Source organism: Balaenoptera musculus, chromosome 9 (genome assembly GCF_009873245.2).
Source record: "Balaenoptera musculus isolate JJ_BM4_2016_0621 chromosome 9, mBalMus1.pri.v3, whole genome shotgun sequence".
Taxonomy (NCBI): Eukaryota; Metazoa; Chordata; class Mammalia; order Artiodactyla; family Balaenopteridae; genus Balaenoptera; species Balaenoptera musculus.
In genome coordinates, this window is record NC_045793.1 from 47,398,997 (window position 1) to 47,420,967 (window position 21,971).

The following is a 21,971-nucleotide window of genomic DNA, read 5'->3' on the forward strand; positions in this document are numbered from 1 at the left end:
TTAAATACAGCAGTGTGTACAACAGAAACTAACACAACACTGTTAATCAACTATACTCCAATATAAAATACAAAGTTAAAAAAAAAAAAAAGTCTATCTGTGAGAGCGCTCAACTAACAGTAACAAAGGAGTTCTCTTGTAAGAAAGCCTTTGTCTGGGGAAGACCATGTCACCGCCCGCTGAGGTCAGAATCTTACACTGAGTGAGGTCTGGAATGCTTGCACACAGCCGACCACTCAGTACAATCTCTGACAACACCTATGTCGAAAACAAGGAAGCACGAATTAAGTTACCTGAAACACACACAAGAGCCTCTAGGCTGTGCCTATTAAGGCACTTGCAAATCTAATTTAACAATCTTTGGAGACCTATTCATTTGGGGAAAGAAAATTGCTCTTGATCAAATAATGGGACTTAGCACCAACCTCCAGACTTATTTTTTAAATGCCATTGTTTCTGAATAACAATTGGGCGGAAAGTAATGGGAAATGGTGTCATGTCATCGTAGAACGACCACAGGTTTCTAATTGGTGCCATGAAGGATTCCTAACTAGGACGGGAAAAAATCTAAAGTTCGAAGGAAGAGTGGAAAATTACTAAACACCAGGTTTAATGTCTCCAAATACATCAATTATTAACATCTGAACCATATCAGTGGTTCTTGTAATCACTCCTCCCTCCCCACCCCCCCACAGCCAGGCTCCAACATCAGTAACCACAAAGCTGGCTGATGGTCCCTATTCCCGGTCCTCCTTTATAGCAAGTTAGGCGTCCTTTAGGACCAAACGTGGTGGAGAAAGTAAACAAGAGGCAAATAGCAGCGGAGTTCGGAAGGCTCTTTAATAGCAAGCGTATGGTAATTACATCGTTGGATGAGATCCTCACCCTCCGGGGAGAGTGGAAGGAGCAGGTGTGCACAGGGTTCAATTTCGCGTTTACACTGCTGAAGCATCTAATGAAGGGCAACGATTTTTGGCAACCCATTTCACAGTTTTGTCATTTACAAGAGATTTCTTTGAAAGGAAATATAAAGGCAAAGAAAGCAGAGACACCCTGCATGAAACATTTCTCACCTAAAAAACAAAACCCCCAAACCATTCCTTGCTTTTGCTTCTTATGGAGATACTAAACTTTGCTCTCTTACACAAATTAAGACTGGTTCACAGATAGTTTCAGGTTTTCCCTAGAACTGATGACTTACTTTCTCCTCTAAAAAGCTGACATTTGTACAGAGTACTGCTCTGTATCTTATCTGCCTAGCTATCAGGAGGTACTTAAAGTAAAAAATGAATCTGAAGAAACAAAAAAGAAAAAAAAACAGGCAAAGGCAGTTTTACAAGGAACAGACTGTCAGCTCTCTCTGTGGTACTGAATAACTTGAATACACAGTTCTCAGAAAATTAAATGTTTATTTGTATGTGGCCTGCTGCCTGATTTTAACTACTTGGGCCTATTCAGCCATACCGTGCTTTAAGTAGACTTTCTACAACGTGAAATGCTCATAGGTCCTCTATTTTTGTAATCCAAATTTAAATAAAAATACCAAAGACAACACATTATTTAACAATTTGCCCAATGAACACGAGCTATAGATATTTTACCATGGACACCACGTTGCCACGGATACCAGTGGCTACCGGCATTCTGGCACGTCTGAGAATTATTCTGTATAAAATCTAAAAGACTTCAGCCTTTCATGCCATACCTGGTATCACCAAACCAAGATAACTGCTTGTGTCTTTATGGAAGAGGATTAGTTTTTAATTCAAAAAAATTTGAGGCTTCTCTGATCATCTGAAGACTAAGCAATCAGGCAATGACATCTCTTTGGAGTTAACACTCACTAGAGGGAAGAGGGATCTGTGATCCACTGGAGTTTTAATTGTGCTCTTTTACAACCCGGAAGCGTGGTGGAGTAGGTGGGCTCTGCCCTCTGGCCGGCTGGGGCATTCCTGATCTGCAGCCTCCTCTGCAGCTGACAGCGAGGTCAAGTTTGGTTCCCGTTCTGCCTGCCAGGTGATTGGAGCCCCTTTCAGATCTGTCAGCACTTTGGAAATACAGGCTTCTCTGGCAGCTGGTTTAGTGAGGAACAGAACTCCACCAGATTTGCAAGACACCCATTGTCTCCTTGGCTGGGGGGCATTTTTAAAGCCACAAAGCCACCCCCGACAGAGGCCTTGCCTCTCAACATGCAAGCAGTCCCTTTGAGGAAAGCAGGATCCTGGTGAGATAGCCAGGACAACAGTTCTCTTGTATTTTATATGATAACTGCCTCTTGCCTTTATATTTATGTAAAAAATCAGACCCTAACTCTCCCATTCTACCTTACTCATCTCCTCCTACCCCAGGTTAAGTCCTGCCTATTCCTATGTGTCTCACAAACCAGGAGAAATAAGATCTGTTCATACCACAGCTTCCCAACTTGTATATTTTAATATGAGGCAGATTCCTAAAATATAAATTCCAATGATGCTCTAGTATCACAGCTCTCCTAGGTCCATATACTTTGTGCTCTTATGAAACAGAAGCAATATTTAGACATGTACTTGTGCTAGGGAAAGGTTTCTGCTCCTATGTGGAAACACAGTGACTACGAGAGGAGAGGGGTTTTCACTTAAGGACACTGGAAACCTCAATTCTGGCACCAGGACACAAGGAGAATTCCTAAATTAGAGACTTTTCATGTTCTAGGCATGGGGGAAAAAAGCACTGTGTTGCTGGGAGCCTGGGAGACTTGAGTGGACACCGTACTGTCCATGGTGTTGGCAGGCATACTGTGGGGTCTCACCTCCCTCCAGAATCTGCTCTCCGACTCCTCGAAGTCTCCTTGGTATGATTATCAGGCAGGGAAAGTAACCAGGTAGCCACTAGAAAAATGTCTCTGTGATTCACTCAAACCTGGGACCAAGGTTTTGGAACATTATCACAGGCGTGACTTCACAGCTAGCCCACAGTGATCAACAAGCAATCAACCATTCCCCTATTCACACACACACACACACACACACACACTCACACTCAGTCACTTTCTCTCTGTTACTTCTCTTTCTCTCTACTGGATGACACGGCAACAAAGTACTCATCTCTCACTCTCTTCCAGCTATTCTTCATGCGAATTCCCCGTCTCAGCTAAGTTAAACTTACCCAAATTCCAAAGCCCCAGTCTGTCAGAGCACAGGCAAATCCACACCTTCCATGGCACAGCAGCCAACTGGGACAAGTATTGATATGCTTTCCATATCTCCGGGGCCCCCCTTTACCCTCTCATCTAAGGACAGAATCTCATCAGCCCCTCAGCATCAGACCCGAGGGGGTTTCAACACTCAAAGACCAACACAAACATGTTCTAAGGTCATCCTGTGGCCAGGATCCTAAGGACAGCAAGATTCAAAATGCATTTCCTTCGCATTTCTCGAAAAGTTTCCTTGATTGCTGCTCTTCATACACACACACATAGTAAGGCAGTTAAGGAAGGACAGTGGTTGAAGCAGGAAGGGCCAACACCCCTTTCTTCAGGCGAGTTAAGTGACCTGTCCAAGGGCAAGTACGTGGTCACTGGCAGAGCCAGGACTAAACCCAGGTCTCTCTCCTAACTCCTGGGTCTACGCTTCTCCTGTGGCACCACACTGCCTCTCTGTAGGTGCATTTACATGTTTGTGCGAGTCGGAACTCGTCTAGCCAGGGAACCACTTCCATAACGAGAACCACAGGCTGCCTGCGTCCCTGAGCGGCCAGGTGAAGCTCTGCACTGAGCCAGCTCTGATGCCGCCCACGACCCAAACAGAGAATCCACAGCGCAGGTGAGTGTGTACGTGTGCATGTGTGTCAGCATGCACTGGCCGGGATGCGCACAATCAGAGAAAACGAAGCTTTAGAGGAAACAATCCGATTCGCGAGGCCCTTTGGGGTTTTGCCTTGAAAATAAGTAACACACAGCGATGTTCTTTCCTACCCCTGGGGCAGAACAAAGGCCAGATTTCTCCTCGGCCCACTGAATGGCTGAGTCTGTCTCAGCTCAATTTTTATAAACAGAAAACATTCACATAATAATACCACAATGCATTTGGTCAAAGCCTAAACACTTTTTTCATAAAATACATTTTATATGTCCATTCCATTTTCAAACGTATGTAAATTTAGATTTTAACCCTCTACGTACAAAATTCCAGTTTACCTTTGAATGGAGCAAGCCAGTCAAGCTTCTTCATTTCGGCGGCAGAAGTCATTCTTTCAGACTACTGTGTGAACACGGAGCTTACAGACGTGGGCTCTACCTACGGGAGGCATAGCTCCCAATCACCTGTGCTCAGGTTCAGAGCCAATCAGAACACAGGCAAGGGAGCAAAGCACGGAATCCGCTTGCCCCACTGGATAAAACCCCAAGGTTTGTTTTGTTAACAGGCTACTCCAAAGGAAATTCATTTCACTTGAAGTTAACCTTTAATATGTTTTTCCAAGAAACGAAAAAAACATGGGTACTGAAGCACGGATGGAAACCACGAAATTATTTTACCCGATGACTTAAAACTGTAGGACACCGTTTTACCACGAGCAGCTGTACTCCTCACGGCACCAATCAATTAAACAGAAAACGTTGAGATAATCAGGTTTACACCGACATGCCTGGAAGATATACAAGACTCCCGTAAACTCTGTGGCCTCTGCTGCTTTATTTTTTTTAATCTAAAATTTTGACAACCCAACAGGCATGTGTGTGCATGTTAAAAACAATTCCACCCCAGATGTTATGTTTAGTCAAGTGTTGTAAAAGAGGCATTCTGCATCTTTTATTAGAACCAGAGATGCAGAAGGGTCTAAGCAAAATGAATGTTTTAAATAATTCCATGTTAGCATTGCAAAGAATTTCCCCCCTCAGCGTGTGTTGCTAAATGATGACAGCAGTATTTCCAGTTATGATAGTAGTTGTTTCTGTGAGTTGTCTGAATATTTGATCATTAAAACTTCCCTTCTGAACCAAGCTAACCCACGATTAAAAGATTCCCACCTTCATACCACTTTAAAACTTCACTGCAGTTAGGTTCCTCAAAGCACTTGATTACAATTTTTAAATAAATTATACAGTGGGATCCTTTCTTGACTTTTTTTTGAAGAATAAAAGTCAGATTAAGAAAGTAAAGAAGGATTCCATCATATTTTTTAAAAAATTTATCCTGGTTTATTTTCCTATTAAATTCATCTATGGCTTCAAAGTTTAAGTGGCACTTGGATTTGGGATGTTTTCATGATTTAACAAGTTGCCATCTTGTTATAAAGAGAGAAGGTAAATGTTTCATTTCATATGTGGGGTGGCTTATAAACATTTTAAAGAAATCAATAATTTATGTCACCCCATTTATATTCTCCACTATTAGACTTTAAAAGTGGCTTTGGAATCAGCATGTTTTAAAATAACTGAACATGCAAATAATGTTTCTTCCTAACCATGAACCAGTTGCTATATATCTAGGTAACTCAGTAATGGCAGAACACTTAAACAAAGGCTTCTTTGCCTCTCTTACCCTCTTAATCCAAAACTAAGTAATTCTCCTTTTCTGCCCTTGTATTTGCACTTGTGCAGTTTAATGACTAGATATTAAAACTCATGCTTTATAAGCAAAACCTTCCATTTTCATACACTTAAAAGGTACATAAAAAGTGCAGACTGCATTTCTTCTCTGCCATGCTTTCTCTCAATAATGTCACCTGTGATGACTCAAAACATATCCTTAATACATTCAGAGTTCTCTACTTTTGAGTCAGCAAATGTTAGTTCTCCAACATAAACTCAAGAGAGAACAGTCAGCCGCAAAATGGACTCTAAATTCAAAATGGCAAAGGCTACCGAGACAACTCCATAGAGACCCACTGAAACGGGAGTAAAATTCAGGTCACTTCTGAGCAAAGCTCATCCCAGATATCGTGCGGTCGTTAAAAAGGTATTTCATTTTAATTTGGATGCTGGGAGTCAGACGTCCTGTTTCGAAGTGCTATTGCAAAATGCTAACCCAGGAGCTTGTGACCCCACCTCGGGTACCACAGGGCCCACTTTCCTTCTCAGGTGGGAGCCCTTGGAAGTCTACTGCTGACTGACCCCCATTTGGGGGTGGTCCGCCTCTGGCTCCTCCTCTTCCACGTCCGCACTGTACTCTTCAAATGCGTCGTCATCTGCATCCGGAAGCCCCAGTAACTACAGGGGAGAGAAGAGAAGCAGCTGTGAGTGCCAAATGGCCCACAGGCAGGAAGACAACCAAAGGCATCTGATCCAAATTCAACAAAGGGGGCAAGAATATACTGTGGAGAAAAGACAATCTATTCAATAAGTGGTGCTAGGAAAACTAGACAGCTCCATGTAAAAGAATGAGATTAGAACACTTCCTCACACCATATACAAAAATAAACTCAAAATGGATTAAAGACCTAAATTTAAGACCAGAAACCATAAAACTCCTAGGAGAGAACACAGACAGGACACTCTTTGACATAAATCGTAGCAATATTTTTTTGGATATGTCTCCTAAGGCAAAAGAAAGAAAAGCAAAAATAAACAAATGGGACCTAATGGAACTAAAAGCTTTTTCACAGAAAAGGAAATCACTGACAAAATGAAAAGACAACCTACTGAACAGGAGAAATATTTGCAAATGATATGACTGATAAGGGGTTAATATCCAAAATATATAAACAACTCATACAACTCAATATCAAAAAAACCACCCAATCAAAAAACAGGCAGAAGACCTGAATAGACATCTTTCCAAAGAAGAAATACAGATGGCCAACAGGCACATGAAAAGATGCTCAACATCACTAATATGAGAGAAATGCAGATCAAAACCACAATGAGATATCACCTCAAACTTCAGAATAGCTATTACCAAAAAGTCTACGAATAGTAAATGTTGGAGAGGGTGTGGAGAAAAGGGAGCCCTCCTACACTGTTGGTGGGACTGTAAATTGGTGTAGCCACTATGGAAAACAGTATGGAGGTTCCTCAAAAAATTAAAAACAGAACTACCATATGACCCGGCAATTCTGCTCCTGGGTATATATCTCAAGAAAACAAGAACACTAATTCAAAAAGATACATGTACCCCCAATGTTCATAGCAGCATTATTTACAATAGCCAAGATATGGAAGTAAACTAAGTTTCCATCAACAGATGACTAGATAAAGAAGATGTGAGTTACACACCACAAACACACACACACACACACACACACACACACACAGTGGATTATTACTCAGCCATAAAAAAGAATGAAATTCTGCCATTTGCAACAACGTGGATGGACCTAGAGTGTATTATGCTTAGTGAAATAAGTCAGACAAAGACAAATACTCTGTTATTACTTATATGTGGAATCTAAAAAATAAAACAAATGAATGCATATAACAAAACAGAAAAAGACTCACAGATATATAGAACAAACTCGTGGTGACCAGTGGGGAGAGGGAAGGAGGGAGGGGCAAAATAGGGATAAGGGTAGGGGACTCAAAGATACAAACTACTATGTGTAAAATAAATAAGCAACAAGAATATATTGTATAGCACAGGGTAATATAGCCACTGTTTTGTAATAACTTTAAATGGAGTATAATCTATAAAAATACTGAATCACTATGTTATACACTTGAAATTAATATAATATTGTAAATCAACTATACTTCAATAAAAAAAGTTCAACAGCACTTAACAGGAATTAGCACAGTAGCTATGGATTTCTCATGGGAGTCAGCTACCTCTATAATTATTTTCATAAGCTTATTAGATGGAAGTGTCAATCGTACAATGGATTGGTGCCCAAAGGACTAGGTTTTACTGGAGAGCCTGGAGATTCTCTACTTTTAAGTATCATCCATGTATACACAAAGACATAACATCTATGCACACACACACATATCTGGGCTGTCAGCAGTGGTACAATGAACAGTGCTGACTATCTCATCAAGATGTTAAAAATCTATTCTCCTCTACATCTTCTTCTCTAAAAATGCATGCTGCTATTATTCGTAACACACATATAAAAATATAGAGACTACTGAAATGTTCAACAAAACGGTTAAATAAATTATGGTACATCCATAAAATGGAATCTTACATATCCACTTAAAATACCATTTTTGAATTTAATGATATAAAAAATGTGCTCATGTGTGTAAAAAGAACGTGATGAAAATTGCATTTTCATTATCATACAAATTTTTTAAAAAGTATACACAAATGCATAGAAAAAAAGACTTCAGTGAAATATATCCAAATTTTAAGAGTACTTTTTTAGGCGATGTGATTATGGGTAAATTTTTTCCTTTTTATCGTTTTGTATTTTCCAAATGCTCTATAATGATCATCAGGGAAATTCACAATAAATACACAGTAAACATTTTCTTAGAACACTGTCTGGTCCTGGGATAGAAACCGTGAGGGCCCTTTGCTGGGCCTGATCAATATGGACGAACGCCCTGGTGCTGGCAGGACGGCTGCAGGCATCTTGGCCTTGTCTGCCATCACAGGGATGCCGACCCACAGCATTTTGATGAAGCTTTCTCACATGGTAGCCCCTTGGTTGGCCATTTTCAGGCAACTTCACTGAATGGCCCTACGATCCAAACACTGACTGCATTAGGACAAAGTGAGATGGACCATTCCATTTACTCTGCATTGCTTCCCAGGGCCCTGCCACCCACCCCCACCCCCACTTTCCATTCCCTCCCAAAGGCTTACAGGAGGAAAGGGTAAGCAGAGTCCTGATCAAAATAACACCTTTACTCTGAAGTTCTCAGACCACAACTCTTGCAGGTCTCAGAGAGTCCTCTGAACACGCTCGGGACAAAATCATCTGCCAGGCATTATGGGTCATATGATGCACGTGGCCTGCCAAGGCACCACGGCCAACTGCAGGCACGTGCCTTCCCCTTAGAGCTCAGGGCTACAGCTGTCTCAGAGACACTGCTGACTGGGGGGAGGGGCAGGAGGGGCGCATCTCAGCTTGTTCGCATAGTCTGCACCAATCGCATAGTCTGCACCAATCTCGTGTGTGCTGGGGAGAAGGGAAAAGCCCCTTTCCCCTACTACTGTCTCCCTTCCACATCTTAGTGGGTGGAATAAAACGTAAAGTTTGCCTCTAAAGAGGGAAAAAAATGGCTGGTTACAATGAACACAGATGACTAATATTTTGGTGTTCAAGTTTATTTCAAGAGCTGCTAGATGACACAGCAAGGTGAAAGTATCAGAAGAGTGGTAACATTTAAATAGTTGATAAAATATATTTTTGCCACTACCAAGAACTCCAGAATCACCTAAATGCCAAAAGAAGATGCATTAATTCAATAGTAAATGTAACTCCTCATTGCACTGAAGGGATGCTCCTTCAAAGAGGAATGGTCAGTGGGTTTCCTCTCAGTTAACAAATCTGACTGGATGCCTGGAGCCTTGGGTTCAGCAGGATTCTGAGGCTCAGTGGGAAAGATCCTGGTCAGTTAGCAATGGCTGTCATGGGTACAGGGGGCGCAGTTGAGGCATGCATCCACATATTTGCCATCTTGTCCTAAAGTGACATGCCATTGATTATTCTTTTTCATAATACGTTTAGATAATTCACATGGATTCGAACTGTAGGTACCCCTTAACACCCACCCTCTCCTCAGCTTAGGGTGGCTTGGTAGAAGAGGTTCCAGCAAGCCAAGCGTGAAACCCTTCCCCTCTCTCCTCTTCCTAGCTCTGTACCTTACCTTGATGTGAATCCAAAGCACATAGTTCTAGGTCTGTAGCATCAGCCACATGGGAGGCCCTTCCCTTTGGCAGGAAATCTTCAGATGCTAATTTGAGAGCTGCTCTCCCCCTGTCCTTAAAGGAGGGAGAGAGAAGAGAAGCAGCTCTCAATGGCTGTCAGGACGTTTAAGGCACCTTAGCGGAGAATCTGAAGATTGGTTGAGAGGCTGTGTGGAAATGGCACTGGACCTCGCATCGGGAAGCCAGGGCTCTAGTTGGGGACCACTGCCTTTGCTGAGCCTCAGTGTCCTTCTCTGTAAAGTGGGAACCATGACACCTGCTCTACTCCAGAGAAACTATGGAGATTCAATGAGAAAGTGCATGGGGCCATGGTCTGCAAACTGTAGAGTCTTATGTGAATTATCTAATTACATTATATTATCTTGCTTCTCATTTTAAAGCACAGCCAGTTCAATTATTCAAGGCGAGTTACTGCTGCATCAGTAGACTGTCTCCAGACCCTGCTTCTTCCTCTCTCTTCTGCTGGGCTTGCTTCTGGACTGCCTCATTGTTAATTAGTACTGTAGGAAGTAGGAAGAGAACTAAGAAACTCAGTTCTATCAGCCTCTGCATTAGATTCTCAGGCTTACATTCCATTGAACCAACCAATTTTGTCACACTTCGGATTCAATAATAATAGTTTATATTGGTTAAGTTACTATCTGCTAGGCACTGTATAAGCAGCTTTTCTGTACATTAATTCCTTTGGTCCTCATAATAACCCTATGGGGTAGGTACTATTATTATCTCCCTTTCACAAAGAAGATCTGATGATGTTGAGTAAATTTGCCCAGAGTTGCCCAGTAAGCATCAGAGCAGGATTCAAAGCCAGGCCAGCAGGTTGTAGACATTGCACGCCTAACCGCCAGGCTACCTGGGAGATATCCTTCCAGCTGTCCATGCTGCTCCTATAGCTGGAGCCTTCAGTGTTTTCTACTCGGTAATACACTTAAAAAAATTCAATATGCAATGTTAATATCAACATTTATGAGTACGTACAATTTGGAAGCATGAGGAGGAAAACAGAAAAAGCACAAGAGCTAGAATTTGCCTGGGATTCCAAAGGACATCATACAGATATGTAATAATCTAGCATTCCCACTTCTTTCTCCATTCTCATTTATGGTAGGTAAGTCTAACTTCTGGGTTACCAGAGGCAGGGGTGAGGGGAGGGAAAATTGGCTGAAGGCAGTCAAAAAAGGACTAACTTCCAGTTATAACTTAAATAAGTACTAGGGATATAATTTACATCATGATAAATATAATTAACATTGCTGTATGCTGTATAAGAAAGTTGTTAAGAGGGGCTTCCCTGGTGGCACAGTGGTTAAGAATCTGCCTGCCAATGCAGGGGCCATAGGTTCGAGCCCTGGTCCAGGAAGATCCCACATGCCATGGAGCAACTAAGCCTGTGCGCCACAACTACTGAGCCCGTGAGCCACAACTACTGAGCCCACGTGCCACAACTACTGAAGCCCATGTGCCTAGAGCCCGTGCTCTGCAACAAGAGAAGCCACCACAATAAGAAGCCCGCGCACTGCAACGAAGAGTAGCCCCTGCTCGCCACAACTAGAGAAAGCCTGCACGTAGCAACAAAGACCCAACGCAGCCAAAAAAAAAAAAGTTGTTGAGAGTAAATCCTAAGAGTTCTCATCACAAGGAAAAAAAGGTGTTTTTTTTCCTATTTCTTTAATTTTGTATCTATATAAGACCATGGATATTCACTAAACTTACTGTGATCATCATTTCATGATGTATGTTAGTCAAATTATTATGCCAAAAACTTATACAGTGCTGTATGTCAATTATATCGCAATAAAACTGGAGCGGAAAAAAAAGAATAGATTGAATAGCCAGATTGGAAAAAAAAATTTAATTTCTGGATCCAAATTTTTAACAGTCAAGAATTCATATCAGAAACAGGAGTATAAACAGACTGGGAAGAATCCTGAGTCCTTGCTTTTACTGCACCCACACACTCTTATAAGGGAAAGGAGACAGGCCAAGAAATCCTGTCAAGTATATTTAAATTGCTCCTGAAACTTAGAGTCATTCGTTCTTACTTCAGTAAATTTTTTTTTCAGTTGACAGGAAAAAATCTTTATGATCACTCTGGACAACAGTGTTGGCATTCCCAGGGTCTTGCTTCTTCAGAACAGTCTCTGATCACATAAGAACTACTGGGGCCCACCCATCCTAACAGGGTTGTACCTGGTGGGTAGAGACGCCAACCCTTGAGAATTAAAGCTCTTCAGACCCAAGAGAGTATCAGTTTTCTGTAGGACTAACTCCAGGTCTTTTTGAAAGTGTTATAAACTAGTTGAGGCTCTATTCAGTTGGCACTTAGCATCTGCTGTCTCTGAAGGTGGCACTCACTCAAACACTTGGGCTAGAGTGTCTTTATAAAAGAAGGGGAGATAGTATCTAGGCCCTAGAGAGCACAGGCAACCAGCTAGGCTTTTGGGGCTTCCAGTAAGTGCCTTGTGGCTTTAGAGGTTCCTGTAAGCTCCTTCCAGAGGATTCTTTGAAGCAGCATTTCTCACACTTTGCTGTGTATGACTCACCCAGGATCTACCTAAAATGTAGATTCTGAGTCAGTGGGTCTCAGGTGGGATCTGAGATTCTGCTTTCCTAACAAGCTCCCCGGTGACGGGGATACTGCTGGTCCAGAAACCACACTCTGAGTATTGAGACCCTAAAGTATTTGGGGAATTGGTCATGATTTATCTTAATGATCCATGATGCTGGTGGTACCAAGAAACCTCTGATGGGATCCTGGTCAGTCTGTCTTTTCAATAATAGAGAGAAAAAAAAAAGGGGGGGGGGGTAGGTGGCAAGACTGATGTAAGACCCAAATGAGCAAGAGTAATAGGTATCCTCTTATTTTAGGGGCTATCGCACATTCTACAAAAGACAAGGGTTTGAATGTTCACCATATGAGCAAAAAACAAATGCCATGATAAACTTAAATTGTCAACATTCAGTGTGTGTGTGTGTGGTTTTGTTTTGGTTTTTTTTTTGGATGTAGTGGGGTTTTTTTTGTTTTCTTATCAATATTTTTTACTGAAGTATAGTTTATTTACAATGTTGTATTAATTCAATGTGTTTTTATTAAAATCCACACTTGTGCATAATCTTTCCTACCAGACTTTCTGACCAACTGGGGCAGCTTCCCACAAGTGGATTCTCTCTCTTCTTCCAGACTCTTGACCAGACTAGAAGAGTAGAAGCAAGAATTGAACTTTTTCTGGGTCACAATGGGTTTTCCTGTGGGGTATAATCCCTGGCTCTCCAGCCACTAGTGGCAAAAAAAACACAACAACAACCAATCTTGCTCATGCCAGTAAGACAGAATTAAGGGAATTTTTCTGGTGGAAGGATCTCTGTTTCTCAAGAGAAAAAAACATGGAGTCACACAGCAACCCCAGGCAGGGGACCAGGGTCAATCAGAGTGAGAAAACCTGGGGAAGCACAGGCTCTCACTCCAGGTAGGGCCATCAAAGCAACAATGAGAACCTGCTGTATGGCACAGGGAACTCTACTTCACTTCGCTGTACAGTGGAAAATAACACAACATTGTAAAACAACTGTACCCCAATCTAAAAAAAAAAAAAAAAGAACAACAACCAAAACAGCACAGAAAATCGTCATAGCAAGAGGTGCCTCATGACCCTAATGTCCACAGTGCTAGTAAGAGGAGGAGTAATACTCCAGGAGAATAGAGTAAAGCTTTGAGAGAACTGAAAGGCAAAGATTAATTTTGGTTTTGCAGCTAACTTGGAAATGGTAAGTTCTCTCTTCTTTTGTGAACTGTTTTCTAGTGGGGGGGTGGAGGGGAGGAAGGACTGTTAATCATCACTAAATAAAAGATATAAAAACATGGAGGGAAAAAATGAATGGCATGGCCAGCATTATTTAGACCCATAACCACTATTTCATTATCTAACTCAATCATGTGATGACTGGCGACTGTCAATCCAGGGCCACTTAAACAAAAAAAATGTAGGACTCCAACGATTCTCCAATTCGCATTGATCAAGGCTAGTGACAGGTGTCTCCGAAGCCATTACGGGTGCCAGGACATGGATAAACCCTCCTGCTCACAGATGGCAACGACAGCGCTGTCATTTGCACACATGTACCATTTGGATATGACATTCCAGCAGGAGGGAAAAAAAAAAAACTAGGTAGAAGCCAGGAGGCCCCTGGAGTGGAGCAGAATATGGGTCAGTCCAGGAAGGAAGCTGCCCCGCTGCATCCATGGAGCCGCATATCCACCCAACAAGCATTTCCTAACAGCAGTTATGAGCTGGAAATTGAAACAAACCTCAGTGGGGTGGCTGGGCTTTGACAGCCCTCTGTGTTCTGATTTGGAAGCTCCCCATGCATCCACAAGACACAGAAACATGTATGACCCCCATTTTAAAGATGGGGGCACTAAGGCTGAACAACACGGGCTGGGAGCCGGCCAGGCCAGGGCTAAGCCACCTTGCCCCACCCAGGGACATCTCTAAGGTTCTCTGAGCTAAGGGGCCAAGATGGGCCTTCCTGGTCTTTCTTCTTGGCCGGCCCTCCTCCTGCTCCAACATTGTCCAGATCTCGCCCTTTCAAGTCCCCCCTCCTCGTGAAGCCACTGCCAGCACTTTGTTCCTCGATGAGCCCACTCACATCTGATATTCCCAGTCCTTCTGACACATAGTAGATAAGGCAGTTTTTTTAAAAAAACACAACATAGTTCCTGATTATAAATGTTTTCTGTGACATCATGGAAAATTTAGAAAATTCAGAAGCGAAAATAAATATCACCCATAACCCTGTCACCAGAGGCTCTTTGGTCGTATGTCCCTCTGGGGGACAGGAGCATCCATTCGTCCCCCTTGTGGCACTAGCCTCAAACCCAGTGAGTTGTATGGATCAGGTACTGAATGGATGATTATTATTTCGCCAAAACAAGTGTCGATAAACTTTTGGCAATAATACCCCAACACTGCCCCTTTAAAATCCCTTATCTTAGCCAGACTCTTCTGTTAAGCGTGTGTTGAAATCACTTAGCAAATTGTTTTCTTCCTCCATCAAAAACCTAAGGGTCCTATGAAAGCTTTCACTACTGAGCTCACTTCTCAACAGTATTTTGCCGAGTGTCCCCATCCCGTCTGTGTCAATGCCAGCATTTACTCAATGCTTATCCTCTGTGCCGTGCGCTGCACTAAGTCCCCAACAAGAATCAAGAATCGTGTCATTTAATCTTCGTAGCAATCCTAAGGTAACTATCATCATTTGTTTCCTACTTTTACAAATGAAAAAACTGAGAAACAGCAAGGTCAAGTAACTTGCCTGAGGTCACACAGCCAGCAAGTGACAGAACTGGGATTTGAATCCAGGCAGCCTGCCCCCAGAGCTTGGGTTCCTCATCACTGTAGTAACCTGATTCTGCATAACTAGGTAAAGGGACCACAACCAACACCCTGTGGTCGGTGCACACTCACTGACATCCTGTCAGGAAACACTTCCCCAGAGAACCAGCAGATCGGAGTAAGCAGAGCAGGGAATGGAACTCTTTTGCACCGTACCTAGCAGAGTGTCTAGACCAAAATAAATGCTCGGTTTTGTAACCTGGAGTTTCTCTGTACGTTTTTGTGGCTCTGTCTCCTACCAGAAAGCCAGCTCCTTGAGCGCAAGGACTAGGCACCCTGCCCTGCCTCTTACTCTCCAAGGCGGTGCTTTGGCAAATAGCAGATGATCATACATTTTGTTGATCATGTGATGAAGAGATAGAGAAAAATGAGGAGGAGTAACATGGTGAATAAGAAAAAGAATAATTATTTTTTTCTTGTCAAATCGAACAACCGATTTCTTTGGTAGGGCATGGACTTTGTGATATCGATTGTTTCAGTGGGGGGAAGGCAAACAGAAACGGGGGGAGAAGGCAAACAGAAAGGGGAGGAAAAGCACACAGTCTACAAAATTGCAATGTCCAAGGGTAGAGAGTGCTACTGTGGCACGCTGAGCCTTGCGGGCAGGATCGCCGGGGACGGCCAGAAGATGACTCCACTCTCTGGCCCGTGCAGGCAGGCACGCGTGGGCTTCAGCAAAGTTAACTGACCCTGCTTGACTGATGCCCCAAAAGGCAGCAGAAGGCTGTCAACAGAAAGGTCCTTATCCTTCTGGAGAGACTACACAGGGTAGGGGCTGGCAACGGGCTGGCCAAGGTAAAGCAAGAATTCAAAGCCATGAATGAGGCTGTTCTAAGATGAAGGCAAAAATATTCCTTCTGTGGTTTCCCCAACTAGAAACAAAAAGGAGCTACACAGATTGATCAGATTATCAAAAATTTTCAGGGAATGAGGTGCTCAAGCTTACCTGCGTGATAACCTTGTAGCATTTGGGTATGTGTTACTTCAACAAATACTTTCAGCTACAACCCCTTTCCTGGGTCTTATTTCTAAATCCAGAGCTCCTTTATATAAAACAGATAAATACCAGTGGGAAGAAATACACTCTTCAGTGGAGAGGGAGAGGGTAAAAGCTTCCCCACCGATCTCCAGCAGTCCTTCACCTGGGTCTGTAACACTCCCTTCTCATCCGATCTGGGGCACATCCTGACTGAGAGAAACCCAAAGCTTGCGTGCATTTCACCCTCACTAGTCCTGAGAAGGCCTCCAGCCTCTCCCGAAGGCAAAAAGACCCAGCCAGAGTGCCCAGCACGTGACAGCTTCCCCACCAAAGGGGGCGCCGTGCCAGGTGAAGGCCCCGCCTTGGGAGCACCAGCCCTGCCCACTGTGGCGGAAGGCTCTGCTTTAGAAATGAACTCTGGAAGCTCAACGGCGTTAAATGAAATCTGTGTGTCTCCATGACACAAAGCAGCTTGATCTGAAAGAAAGTATTCAACCAAGTCAATCGCTTTTAGTTGTGCATCTGGATTTTTTGGACTGCAGTTTTTTCCATTTACATGTGGCGGCCTGGTTGCTGAAATACAGCCATAGACTTGGTAAAGCAAGATGGCAAAAGGAGTCCTGGTGGGCGCTCACCTTCTGCAGGTAAGCCCACTCTGCAGGTAGTCTGTTGCTTGCCACCCCAGATGACAGCCACATACAGAGAATCAGGTGGCAGGCTAATGAGTGGAACCCCCTGAGGAAACCAGCTGCACAGTGAGTATCATTTGCCAATTAGATAGTCTGGGGGGGTTGAGATTTGAGGGGACCAATTTTTTTAAAAAATTTTGTTTGCCTTGATATCTCTAGTTGGATGTCTAACAGGTATTTCAAACACTGACGTGTCCATAACCGAGCTCTTGATAGTCCCACCCCCAAACTTTCCTCCTGCAGCCTCACCCACCTCAGTCAAGGAACACCATTCCCTTCACTGAGTAGATGAGGACCTCTGGAGTCATCCATGCCTTCTTTTTCCCACACCACACTTCCAACCCATCAGCAAGTCCGGCTGGGTCTACCTTCAGGCATCTCCAGAATCAGCCCCTTTCTTCCACCTTCACTGTGATCATCCTGGTCCAAGACCGATGGCCTCGCCTGGAGGAAAGCAACAGCCCCCTCACTGGGCTCCCTGCTCCCACGCTCCCCCGCACAGCCTGTTCTCTACTCAGCAGATCCCTCCTGCGTTTAAACCCCCCCAGCGGCTCCCCAGCACACAGGAGAAAAAGCCCAAGTCCTTCTGTGACCTGCAAGCCCCTGAGGTTCCTCGGACTCATCTCTCGATGCTCCTCCCCTCCCCCCCAACTCAGGCCGCAGCAGCCCCTCCTTGTTCTCTGAACACTGGTTTTCTCTCCCTCTGTGGTCATATTTGCTGTTCTCTCTACCTGGAAAGCTCTTCCTGTAGCTCTCCTCATGGCTCACATCTCACTTCAAGTTTTACTCACACTACCTCCTCAGTGAAGCCTTCCCTGCTCCCCTAATCAAAATTGTCAGTGCCTCTGACACTTCTCACCCCCTTTCCCTGACTCATGTTTTTTTTTCTCCTCTGCACTTGTCACTAACACATTATGTGCTGTACTCATTTATCTTATGTTGTACTCATTTATCTTATCTCTCTGCCACTAGAATATAAGCTCTGTGAGGTCTAAGATTTTCATCTGTCTAGTTCAACTGCTAGGAACAGAGCAGTAAAGAGTGCCAAGTGCCTACTGGGTACTCAGTAAATACATCTTGAATGAATGGAAGTGGGATAGACCAGTATCATTAAGTCAAAAATCTATTTTGAATAAGCCAAACAGGCTTAGAAAATTAACAAACAACAACAACAAAAAGAACTGGTTGGACAAATGATACAAGTCAGATAAAGTGACAAAAGCCACTTGAAATTCCACTTTTTATAATGATGGATTAAGTGATAGTGATCGGGACAAATTCTTGCAAAGAGAACTAAAAAATCTGGATTCAATATGAAAAATGCCTTCTTAAATACATTGAGAATTAGCACCCAGAGAGGTAAACCTATCAAAAAAAGCTGCTTTTGTCCTAAGGACATTTGCTGACCTGGAAGAAACTTCTACTGCATTCTTGGCCTACTCTAAGAGCTAGGGAGACCAAAGTCAAACCCAGGGCCTTTCAAAGGAGCAAACTGTTATAAACCATCCTCACTTTAGGCTAGGACCCCAAAAGCCTATGCTATGGTCTGAGTATTTGTGTTCCCCCCTCCAAATTCATATGTTGAAATCCTGACCTTCGAGGTGATGGTATTAGAAGGTGGGCCCTATGAGAGGTGATTAGGTCATGAAGGTAGAGCCCTTATAAATGGCCTAGTGCCCTTATAAAAGAGGCCCTGGGGCTCTCTCTCTCTCCTTCCACCATGTGAAGTTCAAGTGAAAAGATGGCCATCTGTCTAGGAAGTGGGCCCTCACTAGATACCAGATCTGCTGGCACTCTAATCTCAGACTTCCAGCCTCTAGAACAATGAGAAATAAATTTTTGTTTATAAGCCACCTAGTCTATGGTATTTTGTTCTATCAGCCTGAACAGACTGAGGCTGCTCTCAGAACAAGGATGAACCAGAATAAACCAGGCCTGCAACCTGACTGTCCATCACCTGGAGAGTTCTAAGAACCACAAGTCTCAAACTGATTGAGGGTGGTCTCTGACCGACAGGGCCCCTCCAGCCCTGGCAGAAGCAAATAAAAATCCTCTCTGGAGGAAAGTACCATCATCTTAGGCCTCAATATACCCCTATATATAAATTTGCAAATACAAATATACAAATTTTCAAGCACGCAGAGATAATCCAACACGCAAAGAAACAAGATACCAGGACGGTGAACCAGTGGTAACAAAAGCTGACAAAACAGACTCCCAAACCTTGAAATACTGGAATATCTGACAGTCTCTTATGCAGCCAAGCCTACCATGTTCAGAGAAGCGAAAGACAAGTTTGAAAATTCCAGGAAAGAAGTAGACACTATTTTAAAAGATTTGAAAAATGAAAAAAAAAAAAAAAAAAAAAAAAAAGAAATCCTAGAGCAAATAACACTGAACATGTAGAGTATTTATGGTGGGCAGGGAATTGAACTTGGGGCACGTGTCACGTAATCTGACTTTCTCTTCCAATAAAAATAAAGAGAGACGTAGTCTTCCAATTAGGGGTGAGTATTCATTTTACATGTTTTTCAGTTATAATGAAACAAACTGTCAGCTAACCATAGACATACAGATTCCTAAATCCTAAGGGGGTTGGGGGAAAGCAAGCTCTCTATAAGAGACTTCATAAAAAGAGAAAAGAACACAACAACTATCCAATTTCCTCCTTCTCCATATCCATCAACATGGAGGTACATCCTTTATATAGCCTTCTGGCAATTTCCTACCATAAGAGAACCTCCATAGCACTTCCAAGCATTTTGGTTTTAAGTCTACTGGATGAGAACCAGAATACTCAGTTGTCTCATAAAGGCTCTGTTTGCTTCCCACCCAATCAGAGATTCTTAACTCAAGTGATGCTAGAAATAACCATCATCCCTGCAACAAACAGCTGTGTCGCATCCCGTTTCCCCCTCCCTCTCCGCCCTCAGCCTCCCTCCACTAGCTGCTATCTTTAAGCCACAGGGCAGACAAGAGAAAAACAATTAGTCACCCCAGGTTTTGCCCACTTTCCCCACAATCCATGTTATTCAAAGCACAATCAATGGAGACAACAAGATGGCTTTAGAAGCCAAGCAGGCACCTACAGGTCTGAAAGACTTGAAGACTTTTTCCAAGACTTCATGGAGCGTCTTCTTGCCGCAGGAGGAGATGTAATCCTGTGCTAGCTGCAAAAAAGGCAGGCAGTCCTCGCTCTCACTCCACACGTGCTACATGCCCGCCGGCAAGGGAAAGGAGAAAACAAAGACAGACAGTCATTATACTCAGTTTGAAATACACAAAGCCAAGAAGATTTTTTTTCTTTAATTACATGAATTTGAGGAAGGCCTCCATTCCAGAGTAAAATCCATATAGTCATTCTTGATTTGTTTGCATTGAAGGAGATCAGAAAACGCATACCCTGCAGAAACCCCCCATGCTTCTGGTCCATAATCTCACCTGCTCAATTTTCCATCAAATCTGCTCATACGTAGTAAAAGCGGCATTGGGATCAATATTCCCCTACCCATGATTTCCACCGCCCCCCTTCTGGTGCCAGCTATGGGTGGTTTTAAAACAGGAGGAAGGAGAAAGGAGAAAGGAAGGAGAAAGGCTGAAGGATGAATTAGGCATAGCTTGTAACTGCTTACTTGGAGATATTCTTTACCCAGATTAGCCTGTGATGGTAAATTTACTTCAAGATGAAATGAATTCAGGAGAACACACAGAAAAGTCATCACTAAGTCACCAGGAAACAAAGGCTTTCTGAAAGCCTACCTTCCCTTAAAATGCTTTAAGAGGGCATCGTACCCAAGCAACACCTTGCAATGTTAACACGCACCAAGAGGAGACTGATTTAGGTTTTATTTTTTCTTAGGGCTAGACAAGTGGGTTTTTTTTTCCCCCAAATGAGGATATCCATTTTAGCACATCTTTAAGACTAGGCTAGTTTCTCCCATAAATGTTCAAGGATCTGGAATAAGTCCAAGAAACAGGCTTGAGAGATGTAGATGCAGAAGGCCCCTGCGTATCTGAGCAATGGAGGGGGCACTGAGCTACCAGGATGACATCAGGCTATCAGTCGGGTACCAAGAATCGCTGTTTAGAGGGGCCTGAGCAGTGACAGCTCAACGTTGGTGAAAAAAATGCAGAGGAGAGGAAGATATTTGGCAGATGAGAGCAAGGAGCAGGGACTAGGCAGCAAGAGACGAGATCGGTTTGGAGAAATGGTCCATGTCAAGCACTTGCCCCCTCCTATTAATACAAATGATTAGAGCATCGCCCCAGAAAGTCATATGCCCAACACTCAATAAACATATTTCACTTCCTTCTTTCTCACTGCAGGATCTCCAGGAACTAGAAAGAACTTAAAACACTGCTCAGATCCAAGAGAGAATAACAAGGTGCGAATATGCCATCTTTACCACCCAATTATCTGTGTTTCATAGATGTGAAGGTCCATTTCCGACACGTGCTGCTCTAATTCCAGCAGACTTCTAGAGTAGCTATCGCCTTGACCTAATAAAGATAACTTCTAGATTCTCCAACCTTAGAGAATAGCTCAAACACGATTCCCTATTAATTAGAGGCCCTTAAAGTTGTTGAGCCTCTGAAATGCCATTTATATAATAGTCTCTTGCATTGTACAAAAGCATAACAGGACAAAGTGCTTTTATATCCATTACTGCACTTGATTCTTAATTAGTGGGGATTCTGCAAGACAAATAATAAAGTCGCACTTTATATAAGTTCAGCTCAGCACCCATTTTCAAACTCAAATTTTAAAAAGTTCAAGCATATTTCAAATTCTTATCCAAGTCAGAGATGGGATTAACACCTAGCACCACACAACGGAAAATTTTAAGCCTGCCTTCCCTAGACTTGTTGTGAAGATTAGAGAAAAAGTAAAAAGTTTATTTAGTGCCTGGCACAGTGCCTGGCTGGCAAATAGTAGATATTCAATAAATGGCGGATATAAGTCGCCTATTTCCCCTTTTGCATCTGCAGGAGGATTGGGGGTAGGGGTTTCCACCTGCCACAAGGCTAAATCAGACACCCTATGTGACTTCACTGAGAACACTATCCAAGGCAACTTGGGATATAGTTCATTCAGAAGCAGGTGTATCTATGAAAACCT

General features: G+C 43.0%; 1 protein-coding gene across 4 annotated transcripts in view; it reads right to left on the reverse strand.

Annotated features, from left to right (window-relative positions):
• Positions 1 to 817: 817 nt before the first annotated feature.
• The window catches only part of MTURN (maturin, neural progenitor differentiation regulator homolog), a 29,478-nt gene continuing 8,324 nt past the window's right edge, over positions 818 to 21,971 (reverse strand). The window contains exons 2-4 of one of the 4 annotated variants that reach the window (XR_005021172.1): positions 19,942 to 20,064; positions 6,026 to 6,187; positions 818 to 4,623 (exon numbers count right to left, since the gene is read on the reverse strand). Coding sequence is in view for 3 of the 4 variants with exons in the window: in XM_036863087.1 (XP_036718982.1) it covers positions 4,543 to 4,623; positions 6,092 to 6,187; positions 19,942 to 20,064 (300 nt within the window). In the remaining variant the exon portion in view is untranslated. Of the gene's footprint in view, positions 6,188 to 19,941; positions 20,065 to 21,971 lie in introns of all 4 variants that reach the window. The other 3 variants (XM_036863087.1, XM_036863089.1, XM_036863088.1) reach the window with 3 other exon arrangements.